At 41.6% G+C, this 17,500-nt stretch overlaps 1 protein-coding gene across 1 annotated transcript in view; it reads right to left on the reverse strand.

Annotated features, from left to right (window-relative positions):
• The window catches only part of LOC106593637 (caspase recruitment domain-containing protein 11-like), a 128,130-nt gene that overhangs the window by 9,186 nt on the left and 101,444 nt on the right, over window positions 1-17,500 (reverse strand). Inside the window, 1 exon segment of the mRNA XM_045712892.1 lies at window positions 745-840. Within this exon segment, the coding sequence (XP_045568848.1) occupies window positions 745-840 (96 nt within the window).

Here is a 17,500-nt window from a genome sequence, read left to right on the forward strand (position 1 = left end):
ACACAGATATATACACAGATATATACACAGATATATATACACAGATATATACACACACAGATATATATACACACAGAGATATACACAGATATATACACAGATATATATACACAGATATATACACAGATATATACACAGATATATATACACAGATATATATACACAGATATATACACACACAGATATATATATATACACAGATATATATATACACAGATATATACAGATATATATATATATATATATATATATATATATATATACAGATATATACACAGATATATACACACACAGATATATATACACACAGATATATACACAGAATATATATATATATACGCATATATATATACACATATATATACAGATATATATATATACAGATATATACACAGTATATATATATATATATATATATATACAGATATATATACAGATATATATACAGATATATACACAGATATATACACAGATATATACACAGATATATATACACAGATATATACACAGATATATACACAGATACATACACACACACACACACACAACCTCACCACACACACACACACACACACAGAGATATACACACAGATATATACACACACACACACACACACTGCAATTTAACTCTGGAAATGTGTGTGTGGGGGGGTATGTCTGTATATGGGTGTGTGTGTGTGGGGGGGGGGGGTATGTACGTGTGTGTGTGTGTGGGGGGGGAGTGTGTGTGTGTGTGTGTGTTACCTGTAGTATCTGTGTGATGAAGACGCTAGCTCTGGACATGCGAGGGCTGGATTTGGGGTCTGTGGACAGGCTGGACTCTTCAGGCTGTAAACTGTTCTACACAACATAAACAACAACGATATCAACAACAGCAACACATGTTGTCAACAACACAGGGAGGCTCAACAACAAGACAGTTCAAGGTGTTTACATGGAGTTAGTTCACGGTTAGGGGTATTAAAGGGTTAAGGTTAGGGTTATTAAAGGCTTAAGGTTAGGGGTATTAAAGGGTTAAGGTTAGGGTTATTAAAGGGTTAAGGTTAGGGGTATTAAAGGGTTAAGGTTAGGGTTATTAAAGGGTTAAGGTTAGGGTTATTAAAGGGTTAAGGTTATTAAAGGGTTAAGGTTAGGGTTATTAAAGGGTTAAGGTTAGGGTTATTAAAGGGTTAAGGTTAGGGTTATTAAAGGGTTAAGGTTAGGGTTATTAAAGGGTTAAGGTTAGGGTTATTAAAGGGTTAAGGTTAGGTTATTAGGGTTAAGGTTAGGGTTATTAAAGGGTTAAGGTTAGGGTTATTAAAGGGTTAAGGTTAGGGTTATTAAAGGGTTAAGGTTAGGGTTATTAAAGGGTTAAGGTTAGGGTTATTAAAGGGTTAAGGTTAGGGTTAGGGTTAGTTAAAGGGTTAAGGTTAGGGTTATTAAAGGGTTAGGTTAGGGTTAGGGTTAGGTTATTAAGGGTTAAGGTTAGGGTTATTAAAGGGTTAAGGTTAGGGTTATTAAAGGGTTAAGGTTAGGGTTATTAGGGTTAGGTTAAGGGTTAAGGTTAGGGTTATTAAAGGGTTAAGGTTAGGTTATTAAAGGGTTAAGGTTAGGGTTATTAAAGGGTTAAGGTTAGGGTTATTAAAGGGTTAAGGTTAGGGGTATTAAAGGGTTAGGTTATTAAAGGGTTAAGGTTAGGGGATTAAAGGGTTAAGGTTAGGGTTATTAAAGGGTTAAGGTTAGGGTTATTAAAGGGTTAAGGTTAGGGTTATTAAAGGGTTAAGGTTAGGGGTATTAAAGGGTTAAGGTTAGGGTTATTAAAGGGTTAAGGTTAGGGGTTATTAAAGGGTTAAGGTTAGGGTTATTAAAGGGTTAAGGTTAGTTAAAGGGTTAAGGTTAGGGTTATTAAAGGGTTAAGGTTATTAAAGGGTTAAGGTTAGGGGTATTAAAGGGTTAAGGTTAGGGTTATTAAAGGGTTAAGGTTAGGGTTATTAAAGGGTTAAGGTTAGGGTTATTAAAGGGTTAAGGTTATTAAAGGGTTAAGGTTAGGGTTATTAAAGGGTTAAGGTTAGGGGTATTAAAGGGTTAAGGTTATTAAAGGGTTAAGGTTAGGGTTATTAAAGGGTTAAGGTTAGGGGTATTAAAGGGTTAAGGTTAGGGTTATTAAAGGGTTAAGGTTAGGGGTATTAAAGGGTTAAGGTTAGGGTTATTAAAGGGTTAAGGTTAGGGTTATTAAAGGGTTAAGGTTAGGGTTATTAAAGGGTTAAGGTTAGGGTTATTAAAGGGTTAAGGTTAGGGTTATTAAAGGGTTAAGGTTAGGGTTATTAAAGGGTTAAGGTTAGGGGTATTAAAGGGTTAAGGTTAGGGTTATTAAAGGGTTAAGGTTAGGGTTATTAAAGGGTTAAGGTTATTAAAGGGTTAAGGTTAGGGTTATTAAAGGGTTAAGGTTAGGGTTATTAAAGGGTTAAGGTTAGGGTTATTAAAGGGTTAAGGTTAGGGGTATTAAAGGGTTAAGGTTAGGGGTATTAAAGGGTTAAGGTTAGGGTTATTAAAGGGTTAAGGTTAGGGTTATTAAAGGGTTAAGGTTAGGGTTATTAAAGGGTTAAGGTTAGGGTTATTAAAGGGTTAAGGTTAGGGTTATTAAAGGGTTAAGGTTAGGGTTATTAAAGGGTTAAGGTTAGGGTTATTAAAGGGTTAAGGTTAGGGGTATTAAAGGGTTAAGGTTAGGGGTATTAAAGGGTTAAGGTTAGGGGTATTAAAGGGTTAAGGTTAGGGGTATTAAAGGGTTAAGGTTAGGGGTATTAAAGGGTTAAGGTTAGGGGTATTAAAGGGTTAAGGTTAGGGTTATTAAAGGGTTAAGGTTAGGGGTATTAAAGGGTTAAGGTTAGGGTTATTAAAGGGTTAAGGTTAGGGGTATTAAAGGGTTATTAAAGGGTTAAGGTTAGGGTTATTAAACGGTTAGGGTTATTAAGGTAGTTTAGGACAGGATTCAATCCGATCGGCCCCCCTTTTCAGCTGTGCACCTTTTAAAGGCAATGTTCCCGCATTCGCGGTAAACGCTGGATATATCGGCTCAATGGGAAATTCCCTTTCCCTTTAATCCTAAAAGCACCAATCCTAAAAAAGTCAGCATTTTGAAGACCTTGTTTTGATCGTTCTAAAAATGTAGGACTTTGTCAAGCAGCTAGTTGCCTGCATACAAGCACAATTTACTATGATTTCTGTGTTAATATGGAGGAATGAAAAATTATACATTTTTTTGTATAGTGGTGCTGAACATTTGGACTCTTATTCGGAAAGAATTCAGACCGCTCGACTTTTTCCACATTTTGTTGCAGCCTTATTCTGAAATGGATAAAAAATCAATCTACACACAATACCCCATAATGAAAAAGCAAAAACTGATTTTTTTAAAAATGTTTTGCAAATGTATTACATATAAACAACTGAAATATGACATGTGTCTTGGTCTTGGCTGTATGTCTTGGGGTCGTTGTTCTGCTGGAAGGTGAACCTCCACCCCAGGCTGAGGTCCTAATCCAGGCTGAGGTCGCTTCCTAATCCATGATAATAATCCCATTTGATGACACCGGAGAGACTTTGTACTGTAGCAACGCTTCCTAATCCATGATAATAATCCCATCTGATGGCGCCGGAGAGACTTTGTACTGTAGCAACGCTCCTAATCCATGATAATAATCCCATCTGATGGGTTAGAGAGACTTTGTACTGTAGCAACGCTTCCTAATCCATGATAATAATCCCATCTGATGACGCCGGAGAGACTTTGTACTGTAGCAACGCTCCCAATCCATGATAATAATCCCATCTGATGACGCCGGAGAGACTTTGTACTGTAGCAACGCTCCCAATCCATGATAATAATCCCATCTGATGGCGCCGGAGAGACTTTGTACTGTAGCAACGCTCCTAATCCATGATAATAATCCCATCTGATGGGTTAGAGAGACTTTGTACTGTAGCAACGCCTCCTAATCCATGATAATAATCCCATCTGATGACACCAGAGAGACTTTGTACTGTAGCAACGCTCCCAATCCATGATAATAATCCCATCTGATGGGTTAGAGAGACTTTGTACTGTAGCAACGCTCCTAATCCATGATAATAATCCCATCTGATGGGTTAGAGAGACTTTGTACTGTAGCAACGCTCCTAATCCATGATAATAATCCCATCTGATGGGTTAGAGAGACTTTGTACTGTAGCAACGCTCCTAATCCATGATAATAATCCCATCTGATGGGTTAGAGAGACTTTGTACTGTAGCAACGCTTCCTAATCCATGATAATAATCCCATCTGATGACACCAGAGAGACTTTGTACTGTAGCAACGCTCCCAATCCATGATAATAATCCCATCTGATGGGTTAGAGAGACTTTGTACTGTAGCAACGCTCCTAATCCATGATAATAATCCCATCTGATGGGTTAGAGAGACTTTGTACTGTAGCAACGCTCCTAATCCATGATAATAATCCCATCTGATGGCGCCGGAGAGACTTTGTACTGTAGCAACGCTTCCTAATCCATGATAATAATCCCATTTGATGGCTGCTGTTTTACTGGCTCTTAACCAACCATGATATGTTGTTAGTTTTTTTCATATTGTTTGTAATTTATTTTGTACATAATGTTGCTGCTACCATCTCTTATGACCGAAAAGAGCTTTTGGACATCAGAACAGCGGTTACTCACCTCAGATTGGACAAATAATTTTTCTTTAAAGAGTCGGAGGGGAAGGATATACTCCAAACACCCGAACAGACCCACATACCCCGGAGAAAAACACAGAGATTGCGCGGAAAGAGATCGGGATGCCTTGTGAGTGGCTAATCTGCCTTTGCCATCCGTACTGTTAGCTAACATTCAATCGCTGGAAAATAAATGTGACGAACTGAAAGCACGTATATCCTGTCCAACGGGACATTAAGAACTGTAATATCTTATGTTTCACTGAGTCGTGGCTGAACGACGACATTAAGAACTGTAATATCTTATGTTTCACTGAGTCGTGGCTGAACGACGACATTAAGAACTGTAATATCTTATGTTTCACTGAGTCGTGGCTGAACGACGACATTAAGAACTGTAATATCTTATGTTTCACTGAGTCGTGGCTGAACGACGACATTAAGAACTGTAATATCTTATGTTTCACTGAGTCGTGGCTGAACGACGACATTAAGAACTGTAATATCTTATGTTTCACTGAGTCGTGGCTGAACGACGACATTAAAAACTGTAATATCTTATGTTTCACTGAGTCGTGGCTGAACGACGACATTAATAACATACATCTGGTGGGTTAAACACTTTATCGGCAGGGTAGAACAGCAGCCTCTGGTAAAACACAGGGTAGGGCAGCAGCCTCTGGTAAAACACAGGGTAGGGTGCAGCCTCTGGTAAAACACAGGGTAGGGCAGCAGCCTCTGGTAAAACACAGGGTAGAACAGCAGCCTCTGGTAAAACACAGGGTAGAACAGCAGCCTCTGGTAAAACACAGGGTAGGGCAGCAGCCTCTGGTAAAACACAGGGTAGAACAGCAGCCTCTGGTAAGACACAGGGTAGGGCAGCAGCCTCTGGTAAAACACAGGGTAGAACAGCAGCCTCTGGTAAAACACAGGGTAGGGCAGCAGCCTCTGGTAAGACACAGGGTAGGGCAGCAGCCTCTGGTAAAACACAGGGTAGGGCAGCAGCCTCTGGTAAAACACAGGGTAGAACAGCAGCCTCTGGTAAGACACAGGGTAGGGCAGCAGCCTCTGGTAAAACACAGGGTAGGGCAGCAGCCTCTGGTAAAACACAGGGTAGGGCAGCAGCCTCTGGTAAAACACAGGGTAGAACAGCAGCCTCGTGTAAGACACAGGGCAGGGTCCTATATATATTTGTAAACAACAGCTGGTGAACAATATCTAAGTTAGTCTCGAGGATTTGCTCGCCTGAGGCGACAGGGTAGCCTAGTGGTTAGAGTGTTGGACTAGTAACCAAAAGGTTGCAAGATTGAAACCCAGAGCTGACGAGGTACAAATCTGTCGTTCTGCCCCCTGAACAAGGCAGTTAAACCACCCTGTTCCCTGATAGGCCGTCATTGAAAATAAGAATTTGTATTTTTTTGCATAAGCAAACAGGAAAACGCTCATCCATAGGCGGCGCTCCTAGCGGGGACTTTAATGCAGGGAAACTTAAATCAGTTTTACCTCATTTCTATCAGCATGTTAAATGTGCAACCAGAGGAAAAAAACTCTAGACCCCTGTTACGTCTGTGTACGGGAGGCGAAGTCAGGTGCAGGAGAGCAGAGTAGATTTAACCTGTCAAGGTATAGGGGGCAGTATTTTCGATTTCGGATGAAAAGCGTGCCCAGAGTAAACTGCCTAATACTCGGGCCTAGAGTCAAATATTTGCATATTATTAGTAGATTTGGATAGAAAACACTCTGAAGTTTCTAAAACTGTTTGAATGATGTCTGTGAGTATAACAGAACTCATATGGCAGGCCAAAAACCTGAGAAAAATCCAACCAGGAAGTTGGAGATCTGAGAATTGTAGTTCTTCTTTTGAATCCCTATCGAAACTACAGTGTCTGTGGGGTCACGTTGCACTTCCTAAGGCTTCCACTGGCTGTCAAAAGCCTTCAGAAAGTTTTTTGATCATTCTCCTGTTACCGGGCAGAGAATTGTAGCTCAGTCAATGAGTGGACTGCCTGAGGACAAAGGGCTTGGTGATGCGCGATCCCGCCAACGCGCCCCTCCTTTTTCTCCTGGAATGAATACGCTATTGTCCGGTTGGAATATTATCGCATTTTTACACAAAAAAATACCCTAAAGATTGATTGTAAACAATGTTTGACATGTTTCTACGAAGGGTAATGGAGCTATTTGACTTTTCGTCTCTGGTACCGCTCTCGCGCGTTATGCCTTTGGATAGTGCTCTGTACGCACGAACAAAACGGAGGTATTGGGACATAAATATGGATTATTTTGAACAAAAATAACATTTCTTGTGGAAGTAGCAGTCCTGGGAGTGCATTCTGACGAAGATCAGCAAAGGTAAGAGAATATTTCTAATACTAATTCTGAGTTTAGGTGACCCCGAACTTGGCGGGTGTCTGTATAGCTCGCCGTGATGGCTGAGCTATGTACTCAGAGTATTGAAAAATGTGCTTTCTCCGTAAAGCTATTTTAAAATCTGACACAGCGGTTGCATCCAGGAGTAGTCTATCTATAATTCTTTAAATAATTGTTATATATTTTGTCAACGTTTATGATGAGTATTTTTGTAAATTGATGTGCTCATTCACCGGACGTTTTGGTGGGAATACATTTTCTGAACATCAAGCGCCAATGTAAAATGCTGTTTTTGGATATAAATGTGAACTTTATCGAACAAAACATACATGTATTGTGTAACATAATGTCCTAGGAGTGTCATCTGATGAAGATCGTCAAAGGTTAGTGCTTCATTTAGCTGTGTTTTGGGTTTATGTGACATATATCTTTGCTTGGAAAATGGCTGTGTGGTTATTTTTCTCTATGACTCTCCTAACATAATCTAATTTTATGCTTTCGCCGTAAAGCCTTTTTGAAATCGGACAATGTGGTTAGATTAACGAGTCTTATCTTTAAAATGGTGTAAAATAGTTGATTGTTTGAGAAAATGAAATTATGAGATTTTTGCTGTTTTGTATTTCGCGCCATGCTATTTCACTGGCTGTTGAATAGTGTGTCCCGCAGATGGGACGCTAGCGTCCCACGTAGCCCTGAGAAGTTAATGCTAAATTGTAAATATTTTGCCACCATGGCCTATTTATTGCCTTACCTCCCTAATCCTACTACATTTGCACACACTGTATATAGGTTTTTCTATTGTGTTATTGACTGTACGTTTGTTTATTCCATGTGTAACTCTGTGTTGTTGTTTTTGTCGCACTGCTTTGCTTTATCTTGGCCAGGATGCAGTTGTAAATGAGAACTTGTTCTCAACTGGCCACCTGGTTAAATAAAGGACTTGTTCTCAACTAGCCACCTGGTTAAATAAAGGACTTGTTCTCAACTAGCCACCTGGTTAAATAAAGGACTTGTTCTCAACTGGCCTACCTGGTTAAATAAAGGACTTGTTCTCAACTGGCCCACCTGGTTAAATAAAGGACTTGTTCTCAACTGGCCTACCTGGTTAAATAAAGGACTTGTTCTCAACTGGCCTACCTGGTTAAATAGAGGACTTGTTCTCTACTGGCCTACCTGGTTAAATAAAGGACTTGTTCTCAACTGGCCCACCTGGTTAAATAAAGGACTTGTTCTCAACTGGCCACCTGGTTAAATAAAGGTTAAATATTTTTATAATCCAGGTTGAATCAGGAATTCCCCAGGGCAGCTGTCTAGGCCCATTACTGGTAGAATCAGGAATTCCCCAGGGCAGCTGTCTAGGCCCATTACTGATAGAATCAGGAATTCCCCAGGGCAGCTGTCTAGGCCCATTACTGGTAGAATCAGGAATTCCCCAGGGCAGCTGTCTAGGCCCATTACTGGTAGAATCAGGAATTCCCCAGGGCAGCTGTCTAGGCCCATTACTGGTAGAATCAGGAATTCCCCAGGGCAGCTGTCTAGGCCCATTACTGGTAGAATCAGGAATTCCCCAGGGCAGCTGTCTAGGCCCATTACTGGTAGAATCAGGAATTCCCCAGGGCAGCTGTCTAGGCCCATTACTGGTAGAATCAGGAATTCCCCAGGGCAGCTGTCTAGGCCCATTACTGGTAGAATCAGGAATTCCCCAGGGCAGCTGTCTAGGCCCATTACTGGTAGAATCAGGAATTCCCCAGGGCAGCTGTCTAGGCCCATTACTGGTAGAATCAGGAATTCCACAGAGCAGCTGTCTAGGCCCATTACATTTACATTTTAGTCATTTTAGCAGACGCTCTTATCCAGAGCATTTTTTATATCCTTGTATTGCTACTGCTGTATCATCAAAGGCATTATCTAAGTGAGTTGCAGAGATAGCCAGTATTTGAATGTTATTCGATGTAAAATGCAAGTTATTGATTTCATGAACCTTATTTCTAAGGCTACATATACTAATATGAGCTTTTCTTAGCCCTTTCCTGGCTAGCTGATCAGAGATAGACATAATATGGAGAGAAAAAATTATGAGTTAAATAAAAATAAAAAATATTGTCTAGCTAATAGTCAGTCAATCAGGCGCTTGTGTCAGTTGGTGTGTGTGTGTGTGTGTATATTTATTTATTTGACCTTTATTTAAAAAGGCAAGTCAGTTAAGAACAAATTCTTATTTACAGTGACGGCCTACCAGAAGGCAAAAGGCCTCCTACGGGGACGGGGGCTGGGATTATAAACAAAGAGTAAATACAATATAAATATAGGACACAACACACATCACAACAAGAGAGACAACACAGCACTACATAAAGAGAGACCTAATACAACAACACAGCATGGTAGAAACACAGCATGGTAGAAACACAGCATGGTAGCAACACAACATGGTAGCAACACAACATGGTAGCAGCACAAAACATGGTACAAACATTATTGGGCTCAGACAACAGCACAAAGGGCAAGAAGATAGAGACAACAATACATCACGCAAAGCAGCCACAACTGTCAGTAAGAGGGTCTGTGATTGAGTCTTTGAATGAAGAGATTGAGATTGAACTGTCCAGTTTGAGTGTTTGTTGCAGCTCGTTCCAGTCGCTAACTGCAGCGAACTGAAAAGAGGAGCGACCCAGGGATGTGTGTTCGCTTTGGGGAACTTTAACAGAATGTGACTGGCAGAACGGGTGTTGTATGTGGAGGATGAGGGCTGCAGTAGATATCTCAGATAGGGGGGAGTGAACGGGTGCTGTATGTGGAGGATAAAAAAACGAGGAAGAATGAGACTAATCTTTCAGTGGACTCTAAATGAAGCAGAGCTGTTTTGAGCGCGTAACCGTTCGTTGTTTTTCCGTTCTATTGACGACGCTATTGTCCGGTTGAAATATTATTGATTATTTAGACAATAGACAACCTGAGGATTAATTATAAACATCGTTTGACATGTTTCGACGAACGCTAGCGTCCCACCTACCCTAGAGAGGCTATAAGGAGCGTTGGTGGGCCAATCTGACGGGTAAACAGAGATGACCAGTTTACAGAGGAGTATAGAGTGCTGTGTCCTATAAGGAGCGTTGGGGGCCAATCTGACGGGTAAACAGAGATGACCAGTTTACAGAGGAGTATAGAGTGCTGTGTCCTATAAGGAGCGTTGGTGGGCCAATCTGACGGGTAAACAGAGATGACCAGTTTACAGAGGAGTATAGAGTGCTGTGTCCTATAAGGAGCGTTGGTGGGCCAATTCAGACGGGTAAACAGAGATGACCAGTTTACAGAGGAGTATAGAGTGCTGTGTCCTATAAGGAGCGTTGGTGGGCCAATCTGACGGGTAAACAGAGATGACCAGTTTACAGAGGAGTATAGAGTGCTGTGTCCTATAAGGAGCGTTGGGGGCCAATCTGACGGGTAAACAGAGATGACCAGTTTACAGAGGAGTATAGAGTGCTGTGTCCTATAAGGAGCGTTGGGGGCCCAATTCTGACGGTTAAACAGAGATGACCAGTTTACAGAGGAGTATAGAGTGCTGTGTCCTATAAGGAGCGTTGGGGGCCAATTCAGACGGTTAAACAGAGATGACCAGTTTACAGAGGAGTATAGAGTGCTGTGTCCTATAAGGAGCGTTGGTGGGCCAATCTGACGGGTAAACAGAGATGACCAGTTTACAGAGGAGTATAGAGTGCTGTGTCCTATAAGGAGCGTTGGTGGGCCCAATCTGACGGGTAAACAGAGATGACCAGTTTACAGAGGAGTATAGAGTGCTGTGTCCTATAAGGAGCGTTGGTGGGCCAATCTGACGGGTAAACAGAGATCTCTCTCCAGAACAGATATCTCGTCGTTGAACCTTAGGACCGTGACCGGTAACGGCCCGCGTCTGTCACCTGGGCTCGTCACAGGTTTTCCAGACCTGTGGGTTCACTCCAACTCAATCTTCCTATGGCCTCCATCTGGAGCTTTTCACTGATCATTTTTCTCACTTTCTCCTCATGTGGACACTCTGGTATTCCATCCACAACAATGGTGTCCCATAATCGCCTATAAAATAGCCCATGTCGGTGGCTATTTTAGGTTGTACCGGTACGTCAGATTAGCTCAATCGCTAATTTCTCAGCCTCTTGAGTATCACAGAAACACAACACCTTGAGTGAATAACAGAATGAAATAGATGAAAATAACTGTTCAAAGCATGAGAAACATGCAAAAACATATATTTTTGTATATCAAACGTGAGTATAAATCTGTGACATTTTTTAAATGTCTGATTATTTTGGGGGAATTTAAACCATTTACAGTTACAAAAGGTTAATAAAATAAAAAGTGTTACTATGTGACAGAAAGTGTCATTTTGACATTTCCCATTTGGGCTCGAAAATAACCCCTGTTGGGGCTTTATGGGTAAAAAATGGCCTCTGTTGGGGCTTTATGGGTAAAAAATGGCCTCTGTTGGGGCTTTATGGGTTATAAAACGGCCTCTGTTGGGGCTTTATGGGTAAAAAACGGCCTCTGTTGGGGCTTTATGGGTAAAAAATGGCCTCTGTTGGGGCTTTATGGGTAAAAAACGGCCTCTGTTGGGGCTTTATGGGTAAAAAATGGCCTCTGTTGGGGCTTTATGGGTAAAAAATGACCTCTGTTGGTGCTTTATGGGTAAAAAATAACCTCTGTTGGTGCTTTATGGGTAAAAAATGACCTCTGTTGGTGCTTTTAGCGGTTGAAATATGTTGATGCTTTTAAGGTTAAACGCCAAGCGCACTATAACGGGGATCTGTATCGGTCCGTATTGAATCTAGGCCTTAGTTAGTCAGGTTAGTTATGTTAGGGGTTAGTTGGCTAGTTACTATAACGGGGATCTGTATCGGTCCGTATTGAATCTAGGCCTTAGTTAGTCAGGTTAGTTATGTTAGGGGTTAGTTGGCTAGTTACTATAACGGGGATCTGTATCGGTCCGTATTGAATCTAGGCCTTAGTTAGTCAGGTTAGTTATGTTAGGGGTTAGTTGGCTAGTTACTATAACGGGGATCTGTATCGGTCCGTATTGAATCTAGGCCTTAGTTAGTCAGGTTAGTTATGTTAGGGGTTAGTTGGCTAGTTACTATAACGGGGATCTGTATCGGTCCGTATTGAATCTAGGCCTTAGTTAGTCAGGTTAGTTATGTTAGGGGTTAGTTGGCTAGTTACTATAACGGGGATCTGTATCGGTCCGTATTGAATCTAGGCCTTAGTTAGTCAGGTTAGTTATGTTAGGGGTTAGTTGGCTAGTTACTATAACGGGGATCTGTATCGGTCCGTATTGAATCTAGGCCTTAGTTAGTCAGGTTAGTTATGTTAGGGGTTAGTTGGGGGCTAGTTACTATAACGGGGATCTGTATCGGTCCGTATTGAATCTAGGCCTTAGTTAGTCAGGTTAGTTATGTTAGGGGTTAGTTGGCTAGTTACTATAACGGGGATCTGTATCGGTCCGTATTGAATCTAGGCCTTAGTTAGTCAGGTTAGTTATGTTAGGGGTTAGTTGGCTAGTTACTATAACGGGGATCTGTATCGGTCCGTATTGAATCTAGGCCTTAGTTAGTCAGGTTAGTTATGTTAGGGGTTAGTTGGCTAGTTACTATAACGGGGATCTGTATCGGTCCGTATTGAATCTAGGCCTTAGTTAGTCAGGTTAGTTATGTTAGGGGTTAGTTGGCTAGTTACTATAACGGGGATCTGTATCGGTCCGTATTGAATCTAGGCCTTAGTTAGTCAGGTTAGTTATGTTAGGGGTTAGTTGGCTAGTTACTATAACGGGGATCTGTATCGGTCCGTATTGAATCTAGGCCTTAGTTAGTCAGGTTAGTTATGTTAGGGGTTAGTTGGCTAGTTACTATAACGGGGATCTGTATCGGTCCGTATTGAATCTAGGCCTTAGTTAGTCAGGTTAGTTATGTTAGGGGTTAGTTGGCTAGTTACTATAACGGGGATCTGTATCGGTCCGTATTGAATCTAGGCCTTAGTTAGTCAGGTTAGTTATGTTAGGGGTTAGTTGGCTAGTTACTATAACGGGGATCTGTATCGGTCCGTATTGAATCTAGGCCTTAGTTAGTCAGGTTAGTTATGTTAGGGGTTAGTTGGCTAGTTACTATAACGGGGATCTGTATCGGTCCGTATTGAATCTAGGCCTTAGTTAGTCAGGTTAGTTATGTTAGGGGTTAGTTGGCTAGTTACTATAACGGGGATCTGTATCGGTCCGTATTGAATCTAGGCCTTAGTTAGTCAGGTTAGTTATGTTAGGGGTTAGTTGGCTAGTTACTATAACGGGGATCTGTATCGGTCCGTATTGAATCTAGGCCTTAGTTAGTCAGGTTAGTTATGTTAGGGGTTAGTTGGCTAGTTACTATAACGGGGATCTGTATCGGTCCGTATTGAATCTAGGCCTTAGTTAGTCAGGTTAGTTATGTTAGGGGTTAGTTGGCTAGTTACTATAACGGGGATCTGTATCGGTCCGTATTGAATCTAGGCCTTAGTTAGTCAGGTTAGTTATGTTAGGGGTTAGTTGGCTAGTTACTATAACGGGGATCTGTATCGGTCCGTATTGAATCTAGGCCTTAGTTAGTCAGGTTAGTTATGTTAGGGGTTAGTTGGCTAGTTACTATAACGGGGATCTGTATCGGTCCGTATTGAATCTAGGCCTTAGTTAGTCAGGTTAGTTATGTTAGGGGTTAGTTGGCTAGTTACTATAACGGGGATCTGTATCGGTCCGTATTGAATCTAGGCCTTAGTTAGTCAGGTTAGTTATGTTAGGGGTTAGTTGGCTAGTTACTATAACGGGGATCTGTATCGGTCCGTATTGAATCTAGGCCTTAGTTAGTCAGGTTAGTTATGTTAGGGGTTAGTTGGCTAGTTACTATAACGGGGATCTGTATCGGTCCGTATTGAATCTAGGCCTTAGTTAGTCAGGTTAGTTATGTTAGGGGTTAGTTGGCTAGTTACTATAACGGGGATCTGTATCGGTCCGTATTGAATCTAGGCCTTAGTTAGTCAGGTTAGTTATGTTAGGGGTTAGTTGGCTAGTTACTATAACGGGGATCTGTATCGGTCCGTATTGAATCTAGGCCTTAGTTAGTCAGGTTAGTTATGTTAGGGGTTAGTTGGCTAGTTACTATAACGGGGATCTGTATCGGTCCGTATTGAATCTAGGCCTTAGTTAGTCAGGTTAGTTATGTTAGGGGTTAGTTGGCTAGTTACTATAACGGGGATCTGTATCGGTCCGTATTGAATCTAGGCCTTAGTTAGTCAGGTTAGTTATGTTAGGGGTTAGTTGGCTAGTTACTATAACGGGGATCTGTATCGGTCCGTATTGAATCTAGGCCTTAGTTAGTCAGGTTAGTTATGTTAGGGGTTAGTTGGCTAGTTACTATAACGGGGATCTGTATCGGTCCGTATTGAATCTAGGCCTTAGTTAGTCAGGTTAGTTATGTTAGGGGTTAGTTGGCTAGTTACTATAACGGGGATCTGTATCGGTCCGTATTGAATCTAGGCCTTAGTTAGTCAGGTTAGTTATGTTAGGGGTTAGTTGGCTAGTTACTATAACGGGGATCTGTATCGGTCCGTATTGAATCTAGGCCTTAGTTAGTCAGGTTAGTTATGTTAGGGGTTAGTTGGCTAGTTACTATAACGGGGATCTGTATCGGTCCGTATTGAATCTAGGCCTTAGTTAGTCAGGTTAGTTATGTTAGGGGTTAGTTGGCTAGTTACTATAACGGGGATCTGTATCGGTCCGTATTGAATCTAGGCCTTAGTTAGTCAGGTTAGTTATGTTAGGGGTTAGTTGGCTAGTTACTATAACGGGGATCTGTATCGGTCCGTATTGAATCTAGGCCTTAGTTAGTCAGGTTAGTTATGTTAGGGGTTAGTTGGCTAGTTACTATAACGGGGATCTGTATCGGTCCGTATTGAATCTAGGCCTTAGTTAGTCAGGTTAGTTATGTTAGGGGTTAGTTGGCTAGTTACTATAACGGGGATCTGTATCGGTCCGTATTGAATCTAGGCCTTAGTTAGTCAGGTTAGTTATGTTAGGGGTTAGTTGGCTAGTTACTATAACGGGGATCTGTATCGGTCCGTATTGAATCTAGGCCTTAGTTAGTCAGGTTAGTTATGTTAGGGGTTAGTTGGCTAGTTACTATAACGGGGATCTGTATCGGTCCGTATTGAATCTAGGCCTTAGTTAGTCAGGTTAGTTATGTTAGGGGTTAGTTGGCTAGTTACTATAACGGGGATCTGTATCGGTCCGTATTGAATCTAGGCCTTAGTTAGTCAGGTTAGTTATGTTAGGGGTTAGTTGGCTAGTTACTATAACGGGGATCTGTATCGGTCCGTATTGAATCTAGGCCTTAGTTAGTCAGGTTAGTTATGTTAGGGGTTAGTTGGCTAGTTACTATAACGGGGATCTGTATCGGTCCGTATTGAATCTAGGCCTTAGTTAGTCAGGTTAGTTATGTTAGGGGTTAGTTGGCTAGTTACTATAACGGGGATCTGTATCGGTCCGTATTGAATCTAGGCCTTAGTTAGTCAGGTTAGTTATGTTAGGGGTTAGTTGGCTAGTTACTATAACGGGGATCTGTATCGGTCCGTATTGAATCTAGGCCTTAGTTAGTCAGGTTAGTTATGTTAGGGGTTAGTTGGCTAGTTACTATAACGGGGATCTGTATCGGTCCGTATTGAATCTAGGCCTTAGTTAGTCAGGTTAGTTATGTTAGGGGTTAGTTGGCTAGTTACTATAACGGGGATCTGTATCGGTCCGTATTGAATCTAGGCCTTAGTTAGTCAGGTTAGTTATGTTAGGGGTTAGTTGGCTAGTTACTATAACGGGGATCTGTATCGGTCCGTATTGAATCTAGGCCTTAGTTAGTCAGGTTAGTTATGTTAGGGGTTAGTTGGCTAGTTACTATAACGGGGATCTGTATCGGTCCGTATTGAATCTAGGCCTTAGTTAGTCAGGTTAGTTATGTTAGGGGTTAGTTGGCTAGTTACTATAACGGGGATCTGTATCGGTCCGTATTGAATCTAGGCCTTAGTTAGTCAGGTTAGTTATGTTAGGGGTTAGTTGGCTAGTTACTATAACGGGGATCTGTATCGGTCCGTATTGAATCTAGGCCTTAGTTAGTCAGGTTAGTTATGTTAGGGGTTAGTTGGCTAGTTACTATAACGGGGATCTGTATCGGTCCGTATTGAATCTAGGCCTTAGTTAGTCAGGTTAGTTATGTTAGGGGTTAGTTGGCTAGTTACTATAACGGGGATCTGTATCGGTCCGTATTGAATCTAGGCCTTAGTTAGTCAGGTTAGTTATGTTAGGGGTTAGTTGGCTAGTTACTATAATGGGGATCTGTATCGGTCCGTATTGAATCTAGGCCTTAGTTAGTCAGTCAGTTATGTTAGGCACTCAGTATTTCAGACAGTTTGTTAGTTAGAAGCTAGGTTGGTTACTTGGTTAGTTGGTTAGTTACTTGGTTAGTTGGTTGGTTAGTTAGTTGGTTAGTTAGTTAGATGCCAAATAGTTTGTTTGTTAGTTAGGGGATAATGAGTTAGGGGCTAGTTAGTTGGAGGCTAGTTAGTTAGGGGTTAGTTAGTAAGATGCTAGTTAGTTAGAGGCTAGTTAGTTAGGGCTAGTTAGTAAGGGGCTAGTTAGGTAGAGGCTAGTTAGTTAGGGGCTAATTAGTTAGGGGCTAGTTAGTTAGGGGGTAGATAGTACCCTGAGGTTATGCAGGCTGCTAGTTAGTTAGGGGCTAGTTAGTTGGAGGCTAGTTAGTTAGGGGCTAGTTAGTACCCTGAGGTCATGCAGGCTGCTAGTTAGTTAGGGCTAGTTAGTACCCTGAGGTTATGCAGGCTGCTAGTTAGTTAGGGGCTAGTTAGTTGGAGGCTAGTTAGTTAGGGGCTAGTTAGTACCCTGAGGTTATGCAGGCTGCTAGTTAGTAAGGGGCTAGTTAGTACCCTGAGGTTATGCGGCTGCTAGTTAGTTAGGGGCTAGTTAGTTGGAGGCTAGTTAGTTAGGGGCTAGTTAGTACCCTGAGGTCATGCAGGCTGCTAGTTAGTTAGGGCTAGTTAGTACCCTGAGGTTATGCAGGCTGCTAGTTAGTTGGAGGCTAGTTAGTTGGAGGCTAGTTAGTTAGGGGCTAGTTAGTACCCTGAGGTTATGCAGGCTGCTAGTTAGTTAGGGGCTAGTTAGTTGGAGGCTAGTTAGTTGGAGGCTAGTTAGTTAGGGGCTAGTTAGTACCCTGAGGTTATGCAGGCTACTAGTTAGTTAGGGCTAGTTAGTTAGCGGTTAGTTATACCCTGAGGTTATGCAGGCTGCTAATAAGTTAGGGAGTAGTTAGTTAGGGGCTAGTTGGTTAGGGGCTAGATAGGTAGAGGGTAGTTAGTTAGTTGCTAG

The sequence above is a fragment of the Salmo salar genome, unplaced genomic scaffold (assembly GCF_905237065.1).
Source record: "Salmo salar unplaced genomic scaffold, Ssal_v3.1, whole genome shotgun sequence".
In the NCBI taxonomy this organism is placed as follows: Eukaryota; Metazoa; Chordata; class Actinopteri; order Salmoniformes; family Salmonidae; genus Salmo; species Salmo salar.